The following is a 25,794-nucleotide window of genomic DNA, read 5'->3' as shown; positions in this document are numbered from 1 at the left end:
AATATGTCACGAAAAAGCGATTAAACATTAGTGGGCACAGTACGGTGCTGATACTCATGGAATGGACAGACAGGCAGATGAATCCTACCACCAATTTGCATCATACCCTCGTCACGGTTTTTCTATATTGTTCTCCAACTCCAGCACCAAACATATTCTGCAATTATTCAGCTCACAGGGAAACTAATAGTGTGTGCATGTTAGCTAGTCCAGTTTTTTCACTCGGTTCTACTGCATTGGCGTGGCAGAATCGCCAATAGTGATTTGCTATCTGTGGAACCGGTCTTATAGTAAAAATCAACTTCTGTTGTTTTCGTTTTCAATAATCCACGCGGGTATTGTTACTCTGCTCATGGATGTAAAAAATACACTCTATTTTTCACATCCATGCTCTGCTCAGTATAGCGTGTACCCTCTGATAAGCTGAGGTTTACTCGAAACGTTGAAGACGTCTGAAACAAAACCAGCACAAAAATTGCTCTCGAGATTGCTCTACGCCAAAAACTGACAATTTTATGGTTAAAAATGAATGCCAATAGATAAGTGAACAACGATCGATCTATCACAGATGTAAAAAAAGAGACACCCATGAATCGATCATTACGTATAATATTCGCATTAAAGTTTCAGCTTACATGTTTTGCATTGACTCTATCCTGGCTGTATTTTTTTACTTCACTTGGGTCAATTTTTATTCAAAAAGTATTCAAAACTTATTCGTAAATATTGTGCATAGACTGTGAATATGGAGCTCCTTTGTTTAGCTCCATGGTATGAAGACGATCCGTGATTGACAGCAGAAACGTGGACTGACGGCTAATGTAATCGGTACACGTAGAACTCATTTTACAGTACGTTCCACTTGACCACACAACAAGAGAAAACTAATACTAAATTTATCCAGTGAATTTTCTCCCCCAGTTTCAAGAAGAAACGGCTAGAAAGATGTCATGACAATTGTCTGTATGAGTAATGTCACACGCCGTAACAGGATGACTGTATCTTTCATTCGGCCAAAGAGCCCGAGCAGAGCTCTGGCTCTTGTCATGGTTATCACTAGCAGATGCAGACAAGGTACCTTAAAGTTCTAGATCCAATGGTACAGTTCGCAAGCCTAGAATATAACATGACTAGATATTAAGCTTTTTGGCACTACAAGTGGCGATTTTGATGTTGACTCTTGTGAAATAAGAACGGTAGGCTACTTTATCCAGTAATTTTGTGTTGTTCCGTTCACTACCACATTTTGTCGAACCTATTGCGAATATACTTTATCCGAGTCTTTTTAAAAACAACCAGCTCCAAAGTGCAATGAATGGCCTCTTTGACAGCCCAGGGCGAGAAAGAGTTTGTGAAAAAAGAATGTGATTCACACATTCCTTCTGATACAGTGGTAGAAATGGAATCCTTTCTGCTGATCACTGGACAAGCCATTTTAACACCTTTCCCTTTATGTGTATGACAAGGGTGTTCTGGCTTACACAAATTTTCCATTCACTGCTGCAAAACTTACAAAATCTCTGCAGTTGACGGTTATCGGATGTAAGTTTTGGAAGGAGCTTTCAAGCTGGCTATAAATTGTTACAGCGGTGTTGTAAAAGCAGCCAACCGGCAGCAGCTTTACAATATTTGAACATGTACATATATACTTGATTATATTACCAAGACAATGTCCATCATCATGGTTGATTTGTACAGGCTTAATGTACAACGTTTCATTCATTACCCTTCCCGTCATCGACACAATTAAACCGGAAACATATCAAGCTTTATTGTTGGCTAGTGTACGTCGGTGGCAGGGTTGGGTGTGTTTTGAAGATGCAAGTTGTACTAGTGTACTATTTTTTCACGAAGAAATGCCATGCCAACCATACGGTTACATGATGTTCAAGGTTTAGTAATACCTTGACTTTGCTAGTTATTTATTTTAGGGCTTGCAAGGGAAAAACACTTCCAAACCAGCAAAAGGGCTGGAAGGGTCTAATTTGTGTTTCTTTAACCAGTTGGGATTGTGCAGCCATAGCCAGACCATGGGCAGCTGTATCGGACTGGGGCAAACTACCATGTATAGTATTTCCATGGAATGACCAAATGATTGGCTGGAGATTATCATGTGACTGATTTGGGCGTCAAACCTGTGCTTGTGAACATCATCATGAATATTAAAGTTGCGCATAAATACGCATGAATTCAGACTGTATTCTGTTGAACCACTTCAAGAAGAACCTGTCGGAATATATTGTTTATCCATCTTAATACAACTTGTATTCAAAACTAATACAGCCTGTATTCACCAGGATTTACAGTGGATTAAGAATAGTGCATATGCAGATGAATACAGTCAAGAATCCATTGCTTGTATTCAGCAAGCCTGTACTCACGTGGACTCGTGTGAATTCACGTGTATTATTCTATATACAGGCAACATAATTAGTGTGAATTCATCTGTATTATTGGGTTTTCATGCAGTGGGAAAAATTCTGCCTTAGATGATTTAGATAAGTGAACACACTCTGTAGATACATGCATATCATCTCTTGTGTGTTGACCAATAAATAAGTTTGTTCTCTGGTATGATTGCGACATGGACAGATTGCACTGACAAGTCAAATGACAGAATTTCAGAAGATGTTAAAACAAAACTGTCATCGTCAAGTATTATAATCCTTGGCATATTTTGGCCAACCAATAAACCAATTTACATATATTTTCAAAAAATACAATCAAAATAGAAATAATTTTCAATTTTCAAATGGTTTTATCATCTTGATTATTAGCTTTTAGGCCTATTTCTAAATTTAAAATCTTTGGGCTGACATTGGAACGTAGGAAACAGGTATGTATATGTATATGTGTGTATACTGAGGATGGCGCTTTGCGGGTATTCAAATTTCCCTCTGAAAACTCTATTAACAACAATGCACATTTCTGTTTTTTTCAATTTACAGTATACAAAATGTCCAATTTTCCAATTTCATTTGGGGCATGGCCCAGTATCTTTTCATGACTATGGTAAAAATAACTGTATTGAATTGGAATTAAGGTGTAACATTTCTCAGTGTGACCAAATTATACGGTACTGGGGGAGGGCTTGGTTATGATAATTCGTAAAAGATACTTTTAAAAATTAGCGGGAATGAGGACTGGTCAGTTTCTTTGGCCAGGGAGGCCATTAGATTCATGGGGTGACCCTGTGTTTTTACTTTGGTTATGGTGTCACCTATTTTGAAATTGTTTAAAGATTGCTGTAACATTGTTGAATCGCTACCAAAATGATCCACATATTAGAGGGAGATGTTTCACCTCTAAAAGAGAATACAAAAAATTGTTAAAATATAAACGGTCAACTTTCAGAGAGAGTCAATTAAGGAAATTAGAAAGGGTTTATTCCGAAGACCATAATGATTACTGGAAATTGTGGAAGGATATTTCAGGGAGTCATGTCTGTAAGAAAATCGACTCGTCTATCTCTCCTGCTGAATGGTTTTATAATTTTAAGCAGTTAGGTGATATTCTTGTGAAGAAACTGATAATGTTTCTAAACGTATCATATCTGAATTAACAAAAATGGAAGCTGCCAATGGATATGATGTGAACGTTATTCTTAATTCCACATTTAGAGAATTAGAAATATTTAGGCTTTGCATAAATTAAAATCAGGGAAATCCCCAGGTGTATACTTACTCCATTGTGTTCATTATTCAATGTCATCCTCAGATGAGGAACATTTCCAAATGCTTGAAAAAAGCATATTTGGTCCCTGTGTTCAGATCAGGTGATACATGTGATCCGTCAAATTACAGAGGTATTTCTATAAATAGTTGCCTTGCAAAATTGTTTACCTCTGTGTTGAATAATAGGCTTCTAAAACTTTCTTAATAGCAATGGTATTCTTTCGCCATTTCAGTCTGGTTTCAGAGCAAAGAGGAGAACTGCAGATAATCTTGTTGTTTTGCGTTCTGCTATCGATCAACATATCTATGCGAAATTTTATCAGTCAAGCTGTAGTCCCAGTCGTAGGTACCTTTATTGTTGTTTGTAGATTTTCAGAAAGCATTTGACAGGGTTTGGCGTACAAGTTTACTTTGGAAATTACAGAAATATGGCATTAATGGTAATTTTTATAGCTTAAGTAAGTCCATGTACCACAACATTAAGTATTGTGTGTAAAAGTAACAATTGCTTTACTGAAGAATTTGACTCCAATTTAGGAGTTAAGCAAGGGTGTAACTTAAGTCCAACTTTGTTTAATATTTTTTTAAATGATCTTCCCAGTACATTTGGTTCAGTCAGGACTGTCCTATCAAACTTAGTAAACTCCTTATCAATTGTCTAATGTATGCTGATGATCTTTTATTGATTTCAGAATCTGAAACAGGCTTACAAAGCTGCTTAGATAAACTTCATAGTTTTTGTCGTGAATGGAAATTATCTATTAACACAAAGAAAACGAAAGTTATTGTGTTTAACAAAAGAAATCACCTTTTAAAAGGAGTTACAATCACTTACAATGGAGTGACTCTTGATTTAGTGAAAACGTACTGTTACCTTGGTTTTGTCATTACCCCAAATGGTAGATTCAAAGGTAATTTTCATAATCTTAACTTGAAGGCAATGAAAGCTCTTTCAGTCTTCGTAAGGGCCTTCAGAATGGTTCACTTTCTGTAAAAGTTGCATTATCACTCTTTGATAGGTTTAATCGTTCCTATTATGACATATGGCTGTGAAATATGGGGATATGAAATTAATGACAAATGTAACTTTCTCAATGATGTTAGTATATCTTATTATAGATTTATCCTAGGAGTATCTAAACATGCACGTCTGATGGTGTTGTTGGAGAGCTGGGTAGATATCCAATTCACTTTATGGTGATAAAGCACATGCTCAAATACTGGCATAGATTAGTTTTATCAGATGACATCTTACTGAGATCTGCTTATACATCCAGGTTGAATTCAGATTGGTCTAATTATATACAAAGCATTTTGAACTCTTACAGTGGGAGTGATATATGGTCTTGTGTTTGCAATATCAATTCCACAGTTAATAATGTATATGATAGTTTATGTGAAATGTATGAACAAACATGGCTGAGAAACATTCATAATGATACGAGGAAGTGTGGAATGCAGAGGAATAAGCTCCGAACTTACAGGCTATTTAAGACAAAAATTGAATTTGAAAGTTACTTGCTAGATATAAGATCTTGTACCTATAGGAGGTGGCTGACAAAACTAAGAATTTCGGATCACAACCTACAAATAGAACTGGGTAGAAGGTCAATTCCAAAAGTTCCTGCAAATGACAGATTCTGCAAGTTTTGTAAGTCTTTAGTTGAGGATGAATTTCACTTTGTTATAGAATGTCCAAAATACAGAACGTATCGAGATGGTCTATTTCATCCACTAGTTTGTATAGTCCAGGCTTTCTTGATTTAATGATAGAGAAAAGTTCATGTATATCTTTACTCACGAAAACAAACTACCTCTTGCCAAATTTATTTCTTGTACGTTAGTTTCTCCCCAGCAGCAGCTTCATCCAGTCCTTGAGTGTGTTGTTCAGCAATAAAGTAAAGTATTAAAGTTTAATCAGATCGGAAAATATGTAAAAGTATGAAACACAGGCATTTTACGGTAACACTTTGCGTTAAAAGAGGGCTCGGACAACACTTCATAAAGATTTTTGCATCACTGTTTGTCAATAATGATCTGGCAAACCGCGCTACCCACAGGTTATCGTAACGTTGCTTGGATAGTCGTTCGAGGCGGGCGGCCGCAGGTCGCCGTTTACTTGGGAAAAAGAGAACGGCGACCTGCGGCCGCCCGCCTCGAACGACTATCCAAGCAACGTTACGATAACCTGTGGCGCTACCATAGGGTATACCCGATTCTTCGCTTACGGCCTCCGTGCCTCCCAGCTGGGTCGGAAGCACGACGAATAGGGTCGACTAGACTAGTGCTACTACGGCCCTCTCTTGAAAAATTGAACTCTCATCGACACTCTTTCTACGTATTCGATCGCCAAGATCGCGAGACTTCGCAGAAAAACAGAACCCTACTCGCCGATTTGATTATAAACGATACGTAAATAGGCCTACAGAGAGCATACAGAGGGCGTGAGCATGCGGAAGTGCACATACACGTGACCTGTCAGAATTTTTCCCACATGACAGTCTCCGGGTGCGCGCTAACTCCATAAGTGAAAACGTTCGGAACGTCACTATGCGCGCGTGGTTACTATGGATACATTTCTGCGCGGAAATCGGCGCAGTACGCTTATATTTTTTCCGATCGTACATCCTTAACACTTTGAGTGCCCCCGGGCCGATCGATCGGCCCACCTGTTGTTATGCAAATTGCCACGGGCCGATCGATCGGCCGACCTTTGCAACGTCATTGTAATGAAGTACAGTTTTGTGAAAATGTCCAATTTCCTCGTCTAAAACGGCGAAATTCCCTTCATAAACGCAAAGTTCATCTAAATTACGTTTTGTGATTTTTGGGGGCTTGGAACGTGCGCAGATATGTAATTTACTTGAGAGGTCATAGGGGTCACGGGTTGATACGACGTCACTCAGAGAACATGGCGGACGGTTTTGCTGACATTTTGTAGTCTGCTTCGCCGGTGCATTTTTCTTTTTCATCGATAAGAAATTGCTTCGCCGGTGCAGTTTTTCTTTTTCATCGATAAGAAATGTCTTCGGAAAGCGATGTCAGTGACGCCTTAGATTTACAGGCACCCAGCGATACTGATTCAGAAGGTGAGGAATTTGATCAAAGGCCTCCCAATCCATGGTTTCGTGTGTTTCCGCCTGAGCCAGCTCGTGACCATGTAATTTTCCAGAAGCTACGGGCCCCGTCCGTCCACCATCGAGAGATGCCAGCCCTCTTGCCTACTTTGAGCTATTCTTTACAATTGAACTTGTCAGATCATTTGTAATCGAAACCAATCGTTATGCCGCCAGTTTTATCGAGCGCAATCACAGAGCCTTGGGCCACGCATCCAGAGTCTGGCGATGGATACGTGCTGGTGGTACGACGACGGTCAGTGAAATCAAAGCGTTTGTTGCAATAATTTTGGACATGGGTCTGATTCAGAAAAACGAATTGCCGACTACTGGAGGTAAAGTACCGCTCTCAATCAACACCTTGGTTCCGGAAGATTTTTTCAAGAAACAGATTCCAACTTTTGCTGAAGTTTTTCCACATTGTTGACAATCGTGCAATTCCTGACAGAGGTGAAGTTGGACACGATCCACGAAATAAATTCCAGAACTTGATTGACCACTGTAACAGAAAGTTCAAACAACACTACAAACCAAGGGAAATGTTGAGTATTGATGAAAGCATGGTTGGTAGTAGAAATCGATGTGACCTTATCCAGTTTATGCCAAACAAACATCATCATCACAGGTTGGCATGAAATTATGGGTAGTATGTGAGGCGTCAACTGGGTATAATTTACAACTCCGTGCATATGGTGGTGCCAGGCGAGACCGAGGTGGAGAAAATGGATTAGGCTATGATGTTGTCATTGATTTACTCAAAGAAGCTCGGTTATTGAGGAAATCTCATCATGTAGTGGTCGACAACTTCTATACTAGTGTTCCACTCGCACGAGACCTGCTCGACATGGAAACCTACCTGACTGGAACGCTTCGCCATAATAGAAGATTCATTCCTGCCATGATAAGAAATGCCCGTCCCCAGGTTGGTGAAACAGTGTATGCCAGACAGGGTGAGGTCTTATGTGCTGCCTACCGTGAAAAGCTATCAAAACCCAAACCAGTACTGATGTTGTCAACTCATGAGCCAGCTCAGAATGACCCAGATCATAACAACCCTCCTAAACCTGTCATCGTTACAACATACAACAAGTACATGTGTGGTGTAGACATCAGTGACATGATGCTCTTTGCTTACAATGATGAACGCAAATCCATGAAATACTGGAAGAAGATGGTATTTAACATTCTTCACAGAATGATGCTGAATGCGTACATCATCTACAAGCAAAACACAACTGATCAGCACATATTTACCCGTGAAGAGTTCTACAAGGAGGTGATTGAAGCGTTAGTAGTAGAGCACATGGCTACTCGTAATGGTGATGATGAAGAACATAACAATGACAATAACAACAACAACAACATGGGTCAACTGAGAAGACTGCCAGGTCACAGAGAGCGAGATTGCTGCGTATGCTCCAATCGTCCTACTGGCGTCCGGCATCGATCAAGGACTGTTTGCACTAATTGTAATAATGGACTGCACAGAGACTGCATTCCACGTCATAATTGTCATGGATAATTGACCATCATAGATCATTGACATGCCATAATATGTGTCATCACATGTACAGGGTTCATACAATCTTTGAAAGATCTTGAAAAATCAATTTAGGTCCAAGGATCTTCGTGAAAATTGATCTAGTGAGCCTGGTCTGAAATTTATATGCAACAGCTGAAAAACCATAATTCAAAACAAAATGAAATTATCATCTTTCAGAAATTTCTTGTCTAATTATTCATCCTGAAATAAATATAACACACATCAGTATTATCCCTATGTTTGATGTTTGTTGAACAGAAAAAATTTGAATGACTTCAAAAGTCATGGAAATTTGTGAGTTTTTTTACCTTACACATATGTCACTTTTTGATCAGCATTGACAATCACCATGTTCATTGATCACAATTCTCATCACAGTTATGTTGGTTATTTCTGACTGATTTGTAGTTATCAGACATCTAATGGATATGCCAGTATTTTCTGTCATACACTCATTGCAGTGAAATAATGTAATTTATGCTATACTTGTTTGTTGTAGCAATCTCCATTTTGTGACCCAGTTCCTGTTTTTCTTTTGTTTCAAAAGCATCTGCTTTTCTAGAAAAGTGAACATATGAATTTTCCTTTTTACATTCCAATATTCCACATACATTGCATCTTGAATTTTCATGGTATTAGTTCTGGCAATGTGTGCCTCCACACTATACCTTCAAGCATTTTACCAGAATATTGTGCGTGTGATGACATCATCTAGTATCTACATTGATATTCTGTATTGCCTGTGGTTACCAGTCATGTTTCTGCTCTTGCCATGTTCTTTCAGTGGAACATATATTGTCTGATTCATGTTAAATTGTTGCAAAATCCATCTGTAGGGGCGTTTGTACATTTACAGTTCATAGTTACCACTCCTTCAGGATGAAACTGGTGACAATTTGTATTTGTTGTTTGACAATCACACACTCAAAAATGTACAAACAGCCATTTAGAAAATGCATTTTTTATTTATAGCGAGGCTTCCTATCGGGCAATAGCTAGTTCCATATTTTTCAGTTAACATTTAGATAGACTGATTTACAGAATAAGTCATGACCAGATTTTTTTCCCAACTTGTCCTAGACCTATGACACATTTTTCTAGTGGTCCCCGTGTAAAACCATTTCACTGTAATTGTAAGTACAATTTCTAAGAATGGAGAAAACAATACAGCTTCATCAGCAAATATGTCACTTCACTTATGCATCAAAGTATTTATAGTATATCTATTTCTTATTTATTTTTTCATCCATTCAATGGATGTTTTTCAAATCTAATCCGAATAATCAGATCTCTGTATTTGCACCATCAATATACTGGTATGATATTGTAATTCACGATACAATCCACTATATGACTACCAGGCATCCATTATTTGTACCAATTTTTTCATGTCCAATGCCATTACTCAGGGATGCCTGGACCAATCTCTTTCAAACCAACACAAGTACATGTACAAATTTACATGCCATGATTTGCCTATACACACAGCATTTTTCTATGATACAATCTAATATATGTCGCCGGAAGCCATTTTGTCTCAATTTTTTCCTGGCTAAAATCATATTTTAACAGGCTTTTTTCCTACTTCTTTCAAACTTGGCAAAAAGTATGGAGAGGAAGAAATGAAATAAGGCAATCAGCATTGTCAGGCAGTGTATATTGGTTATTTTAATATGAAAGAAATAAGTAAACTTTTTGCCATTGGTGTTGTTAGAAACTATTGAGAGGACAACTTGCTTCTGTTTGTTGGATGAATTGCATTAGTACGGTATACTTGTGTACTTTGATTTACCTGGCCATATAATTGACAGTGTTTGAAAGATGTGATGACACAGAATTTGATGTATGTGCTCTTGATCTATAGAAAATATACAAGAATTGGCTGTTGTGTCCTTCTAACAAGGATTTGAGATAGCCCTGCATCATTACATGTGAAATGCAGAAAAAAATATTTCCTTGTGGAGAGCCATGGTTAGCCTTGCTATATATGATTACTGTATTTTTGCTTGAAGCCAATTTCTCATAACAGCTGCAATGCACACAAAGTTCAGAATCTTTTGATTTTCAATCGTCAAGTAGCATTAATTTTATATATCAAATATTTCAAGAGAACAAATCAAAGAAATTGTTCAGTTATCACTTTTCATTGGATCATTGCTTATTATTTTACTTTATTATGATTTAGATATTTACAAATTTTACAACTTTCCTGATATTTATTGAAATAATATAAATGACCAAGTCAACAAAAATTTTGTAATGAATATTTATTATATTTATCAATGACATTGTATTATGCATATACCAGAATATATTGTCAAATAAAAACAGACGTGAAATAGTAAATGTACTGTTCAGTTTTCAGAATAGATTTTGTCATAAGTGTGAGTTCAAGACCGGTATGGATGTTGAAAAGTCTGAATTTCATATGTTCAATAATTTGGGAATGTGTGGTTACTTTATTGGATGATCATTACCTCCACCTTGGATCATCAAATTTGTTGAAGGCTTGTGGGATACAGAACAGCTACAGAAATTACTGGCACTGCAATATTTCTAATGGCCCATGATATACATAGGGATATTTATAGGGGAGAAGCAATGAGAAGTGAAGTAAAGCTCCAGGACACACCATCATGGCGATGCTCAAGTCTTGAACTCACCATCCTCCAATCATGAGCACAGTATGCTACTGCTAGCCAGTCATGAACTCACCATCCTCAAAATGTGAGTCCATTACCCTAACCGGTCTCGAATTCACCATCTTCCAATCGTGAGTCCAGTACGTTAACCACTGAACCATGATGTCTCCATAAAGGTAGTATGCACCTCGAAAGTGAAAGACTTAAACTTTTGCTCTAACTTTCCTGGCACAAGGAATCTTCATCATTCCCTTTCAAAATCAAGATAAAAATAGGGGTCACTGTGCAAATTTTGGTGCAAGAGAAACAAATTACCCAAGATTTACAGATATCAGAAATTCAAAATGGCCGCCATCTCTGTGTTTACTCTATGGAGAAAAATAAAAATTTTTGAATTTTGAAAAACCAAGCCAGTGAAAAGTTTTCTTTCACCAAGAGCTTTAAAATGAACCCCAACATGTATATCAGAAGAGAATTGTAAAAGTTTGAGAGGCCAAATGCCTGTCGCCAAGGTGCGTTCTAATTAGAAGCTCCCTATTTATGATGCAAATTTATGCAAATATTGCTAATTTGCATATTATTGACTAATCACATAGTTTGGAAAGAGTCCAAAAGTTCAATACATGCGTCAGATAACAAATGGTTGTGATAGAGAAAAACGGCAATTGTGCATCATTTCTGTTTGAAAGCGCTTCCTATGAAACTAATTTATACAAAAAGAATGCTAATTTGCATATTCCCATCTAATCTACATATTTTTGGTGAAAAGTTTGAAAGGTTCATCAATGCATGGGTGAATAATAAATGGTTGTTATAAATAAACATGAAAAAACTGCTCCCAATTTGTTTGAAAGCCTTTCAATTACAACTTTGTCCTTATTTGCAAATTTATGCAAATAGAGCTAATTTGCATATTTTGAGCTAATTTACATATTTTAGGGGAATTCTGAAAATTTAGTTATTGCCCTCTTGGAATATATATAGGTTGTCTGGGATGAAAAGACTGTCTGCATACCAAGAGCCCCTGTTTGTGCCGTGGTGAATATTAGTTGAGTGTTCCATAGACCCCTGGCATTTCTACATATACTATGGGGCACTATGAGTTAAAATATCACCCTATGTGCGCAATCGTGCAATTTCCATTCCGGCCACCGCGCTCATGTACACGGCAGTCATAGCAACGTACCATCGGCATCGTATTCTCCGCCGCACTTCGAATACGCGCTTCATAATTGCAATAAATACGCGCTGGTAAGAACTTAGCCCTCGTACGTACAGGTCTGTGTGTTCCCGGCGTTATACGGCCTCCACCAAGCTCGACAGAAGTTTATTTACTCTTTTGGTACAAGAGAATTCATCTCTCACAGCACGATCCACATGAAGAATTTTTTTATTCGAACAATATTAAGTGTGACAGTGACTACAACTAATATTGCTGCAATTGTTTTACATTTTGATCTTTGAAAGGTCTGTAATTTCGTATGCTGCTCTCACTACGCTGCATGTAGCTGCAACAATTGTGGCCTTGGTTATTATTGGGGATTGGGCTTCTGTCGTGCGGCTCGCGCCTTGCCCGCGCCATCGCGCCTTGCCCCGGCAAGGCGCGAGCCGCACCAACAACAAAGGCTACAATTATTGCAGCTACGCTGCATGATACATGTACTAGACCCACATCAGTTGAATTTGACGTAAAACGCTTGACGCTAAATCGTATTGATTGTTTGTCTTTTTTCCAAGATTAAATTCAAACTATATTTTCTCTGAGCTACGTTTTCTTCATCCGGGAACTGCATACGCTCTTTAAATTCAAACCTTGATGAAGACTTTTTGTCAGTTTGGTTGGGCTCGGAAACCGTCTCTATGTTTGCTTTGTGCTATCGTGAGGCAATACAGTTCTCATAGTACTCCATGGCGTTAGATGCCGAATGACTTTGCTACTCTCTCCTAAAACTACGCTAACCGTCGGGCTTGTAGGCACCAACAATTAGTACTTGCCCGGCGGTAAAATCAGCTAGCCAGGGAGCTCTGGGTAGTGCATTTGCTCACCCTTGCATTCTAATACCATTCTGAACGGAGTACTCGGGTCGCTTCCAGAACCCGGAAGTAACAGTGCAGAAAGCGGTCGCAATTGAGTGATCAATCCAACCAAACCGTTTTTCGGGTCGAAAATTTGAATTTGCATGCATGGCTATATAATGACTATCAAATAAAAATCGCCAAATGAGTTTTATTCGCACTTTGCGAGTGTGGCTCCACTTGTTATATTTTCAAACCAGGGGCAATCCCGCATGTCATGAAAAACGGTCAAAATCAACAGCTGCAGTGGATAATAATCTCTATTTCAAAATTGGTACAAGAGAATTCATCTCTCACAGCACGATCCACATGAAGATTTTTTTTATTCGAAAAAATTAAGTGTGGACCACAACTGCTATCGTGAGGCAATACAGTTCTCATAGTACTCCATGGCGTTAGATGCCGAATGACTTTGCTACTCAGTCTACGCTAACCCGTCGGGCTTGTAGGCACCGACAATTAGTACTTGCCCGGCGGTAAAATCAGCTAGCCAGGGAGCTCTGGCTAGTGCATTTGCTCACCCTTGCATTCTAATACCATTCTGAACGGAGTACTCGTGTCGCTTCCAGAACCCGGAAGTTACAGTGCAGAAAGGCGGTCGCATTGAGTGATCGATCCAACCAAACCGTTTTTCGGGTCGAAAATTTGAATTTGCATGCATGACTATATAATGACTATCAAATAAAAAAATCGCCAAATGAGTTTTATTCGCACTTTGCGAGTGTGGCTCCACTTGTTATATTTTCAAACAAGGGTGCAATCCCGCATGTCATGAAAAACGGACAAAAAATCAACAGCTGCAGTCGATAATAATCTCTATTTCAAAATGGAATAAATTCCCGCCAGATCATAGAAGAGGTTTAGTTTGTCAACAAACCAATGATGACCAATTTTTGCACAGTGATCTTGTCGGGTGGAATACAAACCATTAATTTCGCCTCTGGTCGGTGCCTTTCACAAACCATAAGTTTTCTGGTTAAGGTATAAATCAGTATTTCATGCTCAAAGACACATAAGCTTGCCCGCAAACCTAATTGGAATAAATACTAGACAGTGTTCTGAAATTTCAATCCAGAAGAATTTGCATTGTGATTATGATCTTAATGAATTCGTGATGCATTTGTTCATATTGTCGAACACTTACCTGTTATGTTTCCAAATATTGAATAACTTTCATTATAACATATGTACTTCATATTATTTTGATGTGCCGTAAATGAAATTAGTATTACCGCTGATTAATGAGTGAATAAAAGAAACAAGTTCCTTTCAAAATTCCAGTTTTAGTTTGCATTTATTTTTTACACCGCCTTTTACAGAGCACTTACACTTACTAAGTGTTTGTGATGATTGTTAAATATGTGCAAATAAAAAATGCCCGTCTGCAAAACGCTGTTTACATAGTGAAAGGAGAACGTTACGAACCATGAAAGTACTGAGCATATTGGTCACATGTACATTCAATAATTTTTCGACATGTTCATTGCAAATTATACTATGTCTATATATGTTAGGAAATTGCTTCATAAATTTGTTAATAATTGTCGTCTGCAAGTTTAAGAAACAGCTAAACGGAGGAAAAGGGATTACGACTGGCAAATCTGAGAATATTGTAATATTTGATTTTTGAAAGTGAATAATGTGGGTGTTACAAGGTGGTGGAAAGTTTTACATTGAGATACTTTAAACCCATATCTAGCACACTGCTCGATCGATGACAATTTGCATATGGTTTCAACCGATCGGTTGATGATGTGGTTTCTCTGTAATATCTCCATTCTATGTGAGAGCATTTGGAATCTCCCGGTGCCTGTGCAACAAATTTATTCACAGACTACAGCTAAGCTCTTACTACTATAATTCCATTGTAACTTTTTTCAGAAATATTTATCGTTTGATCTTAATAATTAAATTTATCGTTGGGTACTCGATTTCTTATTGTATAGGCCATGGATTGTTAAACTGGAGGGTAAATAATCAGGGCTGTGCTATTTCAAATATCTTGTATTCTCTGCAAACGATTGCGACAGATAACTTTATTATGGTCAGCATAATATGAATATGAGTTTTGAAACACATATTTTATGAATTTACATTTACCATCTTCTAGTGATTACATATCTTATTTCTGCCTTGTTCTATACTCGAGATAACTCCTCACAAGGGAAGTATAGAGACATTTAAAAGTTAGAAGCTGAGTAAAATTTTGAGAGTTTCGTATCATAAAACTAAACCTTCTGAAATATTTATTTACAGTAAGAGAAATATAATCTCAGAAACTTAGATTTGAGGTAAAACAAGTTACCAAATCTTTCACTTTTTGTAGTCTATCAAGAATTCTTTCTAAAATACAGTCAAAATCCATTTAAACCCTGTTATTGGCATAAAATATCAGAGAATATTTTTGACGTTTACATCACGTTTCCGTGATCGACACCAAAAGTCGACTCTATTGACATCTTCTTGAAGTTTCTGACAACTTGAAATTGTTTTTAGTCTCAAGATTTTTGCATTTCAACATACAAATGACTTTAGAAATTTACACAATATGACATTACACTGGTCCAATAATAATTTCCATTCAAGGTAATACATTACCAGGTCCATCGGACATTCGTGATTTGTACAATTTAAGTAGGACCATCCAAACCACTGTTAGTTAGTGTGTGTACCAGGTGTCTTGCATGGGTAATCGTACCCTGCTAGCATGCTACACCCGTCAGGATTGGTCCCAAAATTGTCTAAATATTGTATGAAAAGATACAGGATATGAATCACTGTAATAAGTCAAAGCCGGGAATGACTGTCGTTGATCATTGTGAGTGACCGAGGTGTCATATTTGGCCACAATATCGTCATATCGACCGTAGAACTTTTTGAAAGTCCTAACGAGTCCTTTTGTTGTGTATCCTTGTCTCAGTAATTTTGATGCCAATGATCTGTGTCTCAGCTGAAAATCAGCGTAGGAATCACAAGCCCTACAATATCTGAGAAGTTTAGACACGTACACACCATAAGCAGGTGCAGATGGAATATTGCTTGACAAGTGGGGAAATATATGATTTCAAAATCGAAATCATCCCTTTTGTCATACAGCTTAGTGTGTAGCGCATTAGTATCAACTTGTAGGACAGATCAAGATAATAAGCAAAGTTCCTACCCTATGTTGTTTCTTTGATTTCAAACTCATCAGAATAAATATGATGTAAGTAATTTGATATGTCTGGATTGTCCAGACTAATCAGATCATCAACGTGTCTGTGCGGTTGTTAAAACGCCTTGCAAGTTTATCATTTACATAAATACTGATGATAGCAGTGGACCAAGTTTTGACCCCGGGGTATACCGATGATACTGAGTCCCACTCAGAAAAGCGATTGTCAATAACTAGTACTCTTTGTCGATGGTTACTAACACAGGAATTTAACAACTGTAGAATTTTACCACAAAAAACCATGCCGTTCTAGTTTGTAAACTTAAAGTCTGTGGTTAACAGAGGCAAAAGCATTGTAGAAATTAGTGTAGATTCTATCAACTTGTAGTTTCCTGTAAAAGTTTGCAAGAGAATCAATACAGGTTACAAGATTGATATGAGTAGAGCGATTATAATAAAGCCATATTGTGAGTTACAAGGTTCTGTCTGTGGCCTCCCAGCTAGGCGACTGATGCCGTATGTTGTGGGTTCGAATCCGATTGAAAACTATCCGAATATACTGTTTAACATGGTTAAATATGTAGCCCAAGAATACTAACAACCCCAAATTTGACACCAACCACAATTTTATACCTTGAAAATGCCAAATTAGCCGAAACCAGAAACTATCTTGGCTATCACAAATTATTTGTTTAACGTGAGTCCCAGATAGCATTGCGGCACCATGATTTCATGTCAGAAGAGCACTCATACAATAGCATTAGCAGGGTAACAAAAACACTCGATACAAATTATATTGTGAAAATCAAAAATGACTATATATTACTTTCATATTCCGTTCACAATATTTTTATACAATGGTCTGAACCACTCTATTACAAACCATTCTCCAAATAGTGAATAACTGTTCACAAAATACTTCAACTTCCAATGTTCAGCACAATTGCTTTTTTTATAATTGTGTTCACAATAGTTTTATACAATGATCTAAACCACTGTTACAAACTATTCTCAAAAGTATCGTCTCTACAAATAAACACGGATAGATTTCTCAATTTCTCTGTTCATTTACAATCAAAAATACACATAATGAATGCTTAGTAACTATTGACACTGAAGTGACATGTACGCTGAAAAACTACAGATCATAGAAATAAATATTCACCAAGGAAATTAGGTGTTTTCTTTGTACTACGCACACTCAAAAATATCTTTCAAATGAAAGCATGTTTTCACAATTACATCAAATTTGTCTCAATCAGCACGGCATCAATCCACCGTTGACCAAACCTTTTCTGTATGTTGTCCAAGGTGGCGGCTCAAGGAACACTATGCGATGCCAATGAAATGTACGGAACGGTACTGACAGCTTACAGTTCTTTCTGAAACTCTCACGACATCAGTAATGAATTCGTTCTGCTCACAGACGACTCTATTTGCATAAACCGCATTGCACAACATCTGGTACGCTGGTATTCTGATTATGCAAAGTCTAGTCCAGCATACAAATAACAGCGACGATGACTTTCACAACTCTACACGGCGAATACAATCTCAGAGTTCGAATACAGAGTAACTCTAGGACAGAATAGTTCTGCAGAAACTTCTCACAGAGACTTCAACAGTTCTGGCTTTAAATGTACAACATCTGGCACTTTAGTCAGGAAAATTCTAGCACAAATACTCACAGTTTCTAGCGACGAGAAACAGTTCACTTTCTGTCTTTATACGAGTACGGCTTCTCAGTGTGGCGGTCCATGCATAGCAAATGACGATGCAACTCAAATCACAACTGGAGTTCCAAAAACTCGTCATAACTTGACTAAATGAACACTACAGCACACCAAACTTCATCGTTCTAATGTTGAACACGTTACCAACACTCGACTGAAGTTGCAGCTTCAAAAGTCCACACTATGGTATCTCTTTACAGTCAAAATTACGCTGTTGCCACGTTTAGACTTCAAAAAAACTACACACACGTTTACACGACCTGCACTGAAAACCAATACTGCGCAACGAACACGGACAATTTTCGATTGTCCTTTAAATTGAAAAACCAGACAACTCTTTGAAATTCATACGCCAAATGAGTTCTTCAAAAATATACTAAACTTTGTTAAAATGCAAACAAATAGACGTTCCTGACTACTGATATCATACAGAGAGTACAATATAGAAATAAAGCATGTCATTTTGATGGTTTATAATGCAAACAATGATACCTGAAACAACCCTTTTACTCGCGCGATTTTCAAAACACTGCGCTTCACATGATAACAGCATCTGGAATACGAAAGTGGAATTTCTCACTGTATATATTACAGAAGGTACTGAAACCTACTGATATACTGTAATCATTGTGTTACAAATCATACTGTAGACAGGTAAGTATTGTAATGGCTGAATAATGTCGACATAAACTACAGTGCACATACTGCTCAAAACTTTGTTTTTAGTTGTTTATGTTGCGTACAACTTACTGATTAGCATAATAAACACAAACTAAAAAGCGCCCTCTATAAAGGGAAATTTGCAAGTTTCGTTATATAGCAATACAGAAATCGATGTCAAAGTAACCATGGGTTACACACTCCCCCTCCAAATCATGGTCATCCCTGACCATGCAGGAATATGTACAAACTAGGTAGGATATACACAATTATTTACCAGGTCTATGATAAAACTTGTAGTATCAAACCACCCTGTGACTCTGAGAATAATTACACCTTATGTACTTCTTGAAAGAAGCTCAATTTAACATGCCTGTGTCATCAAAATGTTCAACACATATCAAAAATACATTTTGCATGTTTTTTCCACATGAAATTTCCATATTGAACTATTGTATATTGAACTTTATGTAACTTCCAATACGTTAAACAGTTTTATTATGCTTAGGCATAATACACATTGTCACACATTGTCAGATATATTTTCATTACAGTTCATCCTGACCCATTCTCTGGTTAAAGATAACAATTCTTTCAAAATTTGGCCTGACACACACTGTTGCTGCTGTGCCCATCCATATCGTTCCGGAACCTTTCTGATACGGGTTGACCTTCTCGCTGGCTGTGTCTCTGTTCCCGTCTCAGCGGCAGTAGTCTCTCTTATCAGCGTTTCACCACTGGGAATGGTTGCCTCCTCCTCTCTCAGACTTGCAGTGTCATGATCCACAGGACTCAAAAGCATCTGTAGTTTTGTTCATATTGCTTGGCTCAACATCTTGAACACTGATCTCAGATACACTGTTATGTACATCTCTGTTCACATTCGTGAATGCTTCAAATGTCTTCTCTATAGGTGTAGTAGGGACAAACTCTGGTGCAGTGGGTCTCAGCTCACCATTGGAACTTATTGGCTGGTCAGTACAACGTATATTGTTCTCTGAAAAGATTCCAACTTGACCATCTCTGTATTCAGACTGTAATCTGTCACATCCTGTATCTCCAAGCCAATAAACTCGTTCACCATCACTGTCAGATGACACGATTTCACTACTGGAACTGGTGGTCTTTGGTTTCTGACGAGTCCTCATCTTCTGTCCTTGACGGATTGTCTTGTACTGTTTCCTCATCGGTCGCATAGAATAAGGCATAGGTAGTGAACTACAGGGTAATAACAAATTTCGATGCAAAGTTCTGGTAACTTGTTCTCCTGATTCTGGTCTGATTTCGTACACAGGGATATCAGGGTTGACTTGGCGAACCACAATATACACAGTTTTGTCCCAACGATCTGCAATTTTGTGCTTTCCCTTCACACCAACATTACGAACCAATACTCGATCACCAGGTTTCAACAGAGCGTCTCGAGCTTTGATGTCATATCTCCTCTTGTTGGCTTGGTGCTGTTTCATGGCCTCTTTTGAAGCTAACTCATACGCCACTTTAAGTCTCTCTTGAAGCTTACTGACGTAGTCTTCAACACTATCTTCTACCTCATCTAAAGGCTGTAAACCTAGATATACATCAACTGGAAGTCTCGGATGATGACCGTACATCAGAAAATATGGTGAGAAACCAGTACTCTCTCCTCTAGTACAATTATATGCATGTACCATCGAACTAATGTACTTCTTCCAATCTTGCTTTTTATCCTCCTCTAATGTGCCCAACATATCCATTAATGTTCTGTTAAACCTCTCACATTGAGAATTACCTTGTGGATGATAAGGAGTCGTTCTGGATTTCTTTATACCTAGAATCTTACACAGCTCCTGGATTACCTTCGACTCGAAATTTCTGCCCTGATCAGAATGCAGCCGAACAGGGAAACCATAATGTAGCAAAAGTGTTCCATCAGTGCACTTGCTGTAGTCTTGGCAGTCTGATCTTTGGTAGGTATAGCTATGGCATACCGTGTGAAGTGGTCAGTTATAATCAAAATGTCCTTATAATTGCCTTTACATGGTTCCAGAGTTAAATAATCCATACAGACTAAATCAAGTGGCTGCTTTGACTCCAGTTTACACAAAGGTGCTATGGTTCTGGCTTCTTGAGTCATTTTTCTGCAATTACATCTTTCACATGTCTTCAGCTTTGTTTCAATATCGACACTCATCTTAGGCCAATAGAACCTGGATCTGATCAAATCAGTGGTCCTTTCTTTTCCAGGATGACCCATGTCGTCATGAAGAGCCTCCATAGCTGTACCACGATATACCTCTGGAAGTGCCAATTGATAATACTCTTCACCATGAGGGTCTCTTCTCTTCCGATGCAATATACCATTGCGGTAGCACAGGTGTTCCCATTCCTTCAGACCAATTTGAACCAATCTGGACTCCTTGCCTCTTTCTCTTGGAGTTGGACGTCTACATCTATTGAAATACCAACAGAGTCTTCCTATCACAGGATCTGATCTTTGAGCCATTTTCCATTCTTCTATACTGACATTTGGTAAAGACGACTGTTCAGACCACTCTTTCATATCATCATGAACTTTTCCTAAAGTTTTTGCTTCTGTTCCCATCACTTCAACTGTAGGAAGGACTGAAACTTGACTACTTTGGTTAATTGCATCTACTGTATCACAATTCAGAGTTTCTCTCTCTGCAGGGGGCAACCAATCCAACCAATGTGAATTACCATCACTGTCTGTAGAGTAGCCTTGGCAAGGTTTCCTGGATAATCCGTCTGCATCACCATGAAGAGTCCCAGGTCTGTACTGAACTTCAAAGCTATACTGTGCGAGTGCAGCCAACCACCTGTGTCCAGTGGCATCAGTTTTGCAGTAGTCATCACATATGTTAACGGATTGTTGTCAGTTATCACCACAAACTTCCTACCATACAGATAATCCTTGAATTTTTCTGTCACCGCCCATTTTAATGCCAGGAACTCCAACTTGTGAGCTGGGTAATTTCGTTCACTCTTTGACAATCTTCGGCTTGCATACGCAATCACCCTTTTTACATCCTCTTGTTGTTGATACAGAGCTGCACCTAATCCGAGGAAACTTGCATCTGTATGCAATTCAAATGGCTTTTCGTAGTCCGCATATGCCAATATGGGTGGATTTGTTAATCTCTGAATAAGAGTCTCAAATGCTAGCTGACACTCGTCAGTCCACTCAAACTTTGGTCTGTCTTCTTCTCTGACTAGTTTCATCTTACCAACAGGGTTTACTCACTTGTACAGGCCAACTGTGAGATCATTCAGAGGTTTTGCAACCTTCGAGAACCCCTTCACATATCTTCGGAAGTAGCCGGTTACACCAAGGAAAGTTTTCACTTCTTTCGCACTAGTAGGCACTGGCCAGGTCTTCAGGGCTTTAGTTTTCTCTGGGTCTGTCTTCACACCCTCTTTTGACACGATGTGTCCCAAGTATTTCACTTCTTTGAAGAAAGAGCACTTCTTCGCCTGTAGTTTTATCCAGCTTCTATCAATCTCCTGAACACTTGTTGTAGTCTGTCTAAATGTTCTTCAAAGTTGCTCGAATATATGATAATGTCATCTAAGTATACGAGGCATATCTTGTAGTTAAGGTCTCCAAGACATTTTTCCATTACTCGCTGGAATGTTGCTGGACTTGTGGTCAATCCCATAGGTAATTTCAAACATTCATAATGTCCAACAGGTGTGATGAATGCAGTCTTCTCAACATCATTTTCATCCATCAGTATCTGCCAATAACCAGACTTAAGATCAACTGTACTGAATAGAGCTGCTCCTTTTAAAGCATCAAACGTCTCCTCAATACGTGGTAATGCATAGGCGTCTTTGATAGTACGACCATTAAGCTTGCGATAATCAATACATAGCCTTATACTGCCAGTCTTTCTTACCAACTATTACGATAGGGGCTGCCCAAGGACTGTGTGATTCTCTAATCACGCCACTGTCAACCATGCCTTGTAAAACAGTTTTCAATTCATTATACATTGCGGGGGGTACACGTCGGTGACGTTCACTGATAGGAGTGTCATCTGTAAGTCTGATACGGTGTCTTTCTAATCCACAAGTACCAAGGTCATTTTCACCTTTTGAAAAGACATCCTGTTCCTGTGTAAACATTTTCTTCACTTGCAGTAACTGCTCAGAAGTCAAATTAGCACTCGTCATATCGAACTGTACACCACTAACTGAAAACTTGGCCTCAGAATGTTGTTCAGCATCAGAGTTATCTTCAATTGAAGCTAAAGCTGAATTCTGTCCTGGTTGTGTTATCCATGTAACTGCTCTCGCTTCTCCAATGATATCGCCAGGTCTAACTGTGATGGGTTTATCAGTTGTATTGCTGATACGCACTGGCACTTGAGACTTGCGTTTGTGGCATGTCAACACTCCGGCAGTGGGACTTGTCGCTATATTACATGGAGTTTTCATGCTTGGTTCCACTGTAACAATATATTCATCATTAGGAGTACCACCACGAACTCTTCCCCAAACCACTCCTCCGGCTGACAGTTATTGGAGACTTGCACATAGCCTTCACATCTCCTAGGAAGCCTTCCTTTCCGACAAAAGTCTCTCTTTTCATCAATAAGTCACATGTCCTCTTGCCTGTAGTAGACATACGCATTGACCGAATTTTCTTCTGTTTCCTGGTCAGAGTACTACTGTCCATGAAGAAACTCAACAAGTTAGTGCCTGTAGTCACTGGTACTTGTACATTGTAGTCATTGTCAGCAGCCACCAAAACTAAGACATCATGGCTCTCTTCTGATGCAAACACAGACATGGGAAATGACATAGTCGCTTCTATGTATCCAAGGTATGGTAGATGTTCTCCTCCAGCACCGGTTACTACGAAAGAATCATCTAACAGTTTCAGTGGTACATCAGAAAGATTTTGTCTATAAAATGTGTATGATACTGTGGTGACTTGTGATCCCGTGTCAATCAAACAAGGACACTTCACTCCATTTATAAAAACATACTCCTCAGGTGTTGGTCCGACAAGCTTGTGCCATTGTCTACTATTCATCAGAATTGGATTTCTACTTTGTGTACCAGTCTTTACTTGCCTTGTGATAGACTTCCTCTTGTGCTGAAAATTATGCTTCAATACTGATTTCTCCGAGGCTGGATGACAGATGGACAAACTCTTTGCACATGCCCTCTTCCTCCACAAGCATAGCACACAACTGTAGTCACATCATGCTGCACACGTAAACTCTTACTGCCAGACTGTGTAGACTTCTTGACTTGTTTATCTTTCTTTTCGGTCTTGGGATGGGGACATCGCGTTGATATGTGACCTTCTTCTCCACAATTATAACAGACAACAGACTTCTTTGACTTCTTTACAGGACACTGTCTCGAATAATGACCTTTACCTCCACATGTGTAACAGATGTCAACTGGTGCAGAAGGCAGTGTGGATACTGGCTGAAACTGTTCTGTTTTCTTTTCAAAATTCTTTGTCTCTCTTCCAACATTTCTATCTTTCCTTCATCTCTGACATCATCAATGTATTAGCCTGAAGTGCTTTTGTCATCTTGGCAATGTCACTTGCACTCACCGATTGTTGCTCAACTGGGCGCTCCCCCTCCAAATCTTCACCATCAGCTGTTGCTTGCTGTGTTTTAACAGAGGCTTTACGGACTGGAGTAGCTGTTTTGAAGGCAGAACGCTCTATAACTTCTTGTTCAGCACTTCTCACAATACGCAGAAGGTCATCATAAGTCCTTGCTTCCCTGTATCCATGTCGTGCTATCTCTCTCACCTGATCATTGTTAATGTTTCTCCAAAACACAGTTCGCAATGTGTGATCTCTCTCTTCATATGCAAGTCCACCTCTCTTACATACCATATCTAAACTCAACTCTAATCTGGTTCCAAAATCAGAAATGGACTCACCAGGTTTCTGTTTACTGTTACCATAGAAACGTGCCAACAGATCATCACCAGACTCCACTTCTCCAAAGCGACCTTCTAACTTATCCAATATATCACCAACTGTAGCATCTAGTCCCATACCCATGATCAGTAAAGCAGCTCGACCACGTAGTGACTCTCTGACAGTTTGCAGTACCAATGAAGGAGAACTTGAATAGTTTCTCTCAAACCACAGAACTTCTTGTTTCCAAACTTCAAAGTCTGCATCTCCTTTGCGAGATGGTTCACCAGAGAAAGCGGATAATTTGGACCTCTGTGTAAAGTAAACTGGCTGTTGAGACCGCCTAGTACCATCAGTATTCACACCATTATGTTGAACTTCTGTCTCACCTCTGACCCTGGATGTGTCTCTTTCTGGTTGACTAGGGAGCCCTGAAGTTGCCATGGACTGGCTGTCTGTTGGGTTAGACATAAATGTTCCATAATCTTTACCTGGATATCCTTGCATATTTTCTTTTTCTGCTTCCATCTCCCTTTTCCTTCTACGGCGTTCTCTTTCTATTCTGAGTTCTTCTGCCAGCAATTTCTCTTCATGATCAAGTATTTGTTCAATTTTTTCCCTCCGTTCCTTCTCTTCAAGTAAACGTGTCCTTTCTATCATTTCCTGTTGCTCTTCACTGCGAGGTGGTTTCATGTCCTCCTCAAATTCTTCTCCTCCAGATGCCATACTGTAATAACACTTTGATCCAATTTACAACACGCGGGTTTACCAATGATCAATATATACTGTAACTATTGCAAAAATATCTTAACAGTTACAATACAGTTCAACATTTGCTAATACGTATGCAAATTGTGATATCAAAGTAACAGAAGAACAAAATTTCCATGATGGACTTCTCACAATAAAGTTACAAACTTTACAACTTTTTTGATTATAGCCCATATACCATATGAAATTACTTTGAATTTCTCAATTTTGAAATCACTAAATCAAACCACATGCGATAAACAGACTGACGTTTTCATAAAAAAAATTTCTTGAGAAACACCCACACAATATTGGGCGAAAATATCTCCAACTGAAGAGAAATATTTTTTTTTATAATGCAATATGTTGCTCTTTAGTGTAGTATCACTACACATTGACTTCACCAAATGATACAAAAAAAATAGACGTGTTTTGTTTACCCCTACTCTTCTGCAACAATGAAAACGAATGCCAGAAATTAATCTGTAACTATACTGGAGCCCCACGTTGGGCGCCAGTTGTGTAGCCCAAGAATACTAACAACCCCAAA

General features: G+C 38.5%; 1 protein-coding gene across 1 annotated transcript; it reads right to left on the bottom strand.

Moving 5' to 3' along the window:
• Nucleotides 1-21,838: 21,838 nt before the first annotated feature.
• On the bottom strand, nucleotides 21,839-23,038 carry LOC139118838 (uncharacterized). Its single transcript, XM_070682333.1, has 2 exons — nucleotides 22,498-23,038; nucleotides 21,839-22,047 (listed from the first exon to the last, which is right to left on the bottom strand). Exons 1-2 carry the CDS (start codon nucleotides 23,036-23,038, stop codon nucleotides 21,839-21,841), a joined length of 750 nt encoding a protein of 249 aa, XP_070538434.1.
• Between the last annotated feature and the right edge of the window lie 2,756 nt (nucleotides 23,039-25,794).

Source organism: Ptychodera flava, chromosome 19, assembly GCF_041260155.1.
Source record: "Ptychodera flava strain L36383 chromosome 19, AS_Pfla_20210202, whole genome shotgun sequence".
In the NCBI taxonomy this organism is placed as follows: domain Eukaryota; kingdom Metazoa; phylum Hemichordata; class Enteropneusta; family Ptychoderidae; genus Ptychodera; species Ptychodera flava.
The sequence above is the reverse complement of the archived record's forward strand: the minus strand, read 5'-3'. Positions and strand labels throughout refer to the sequence as shown.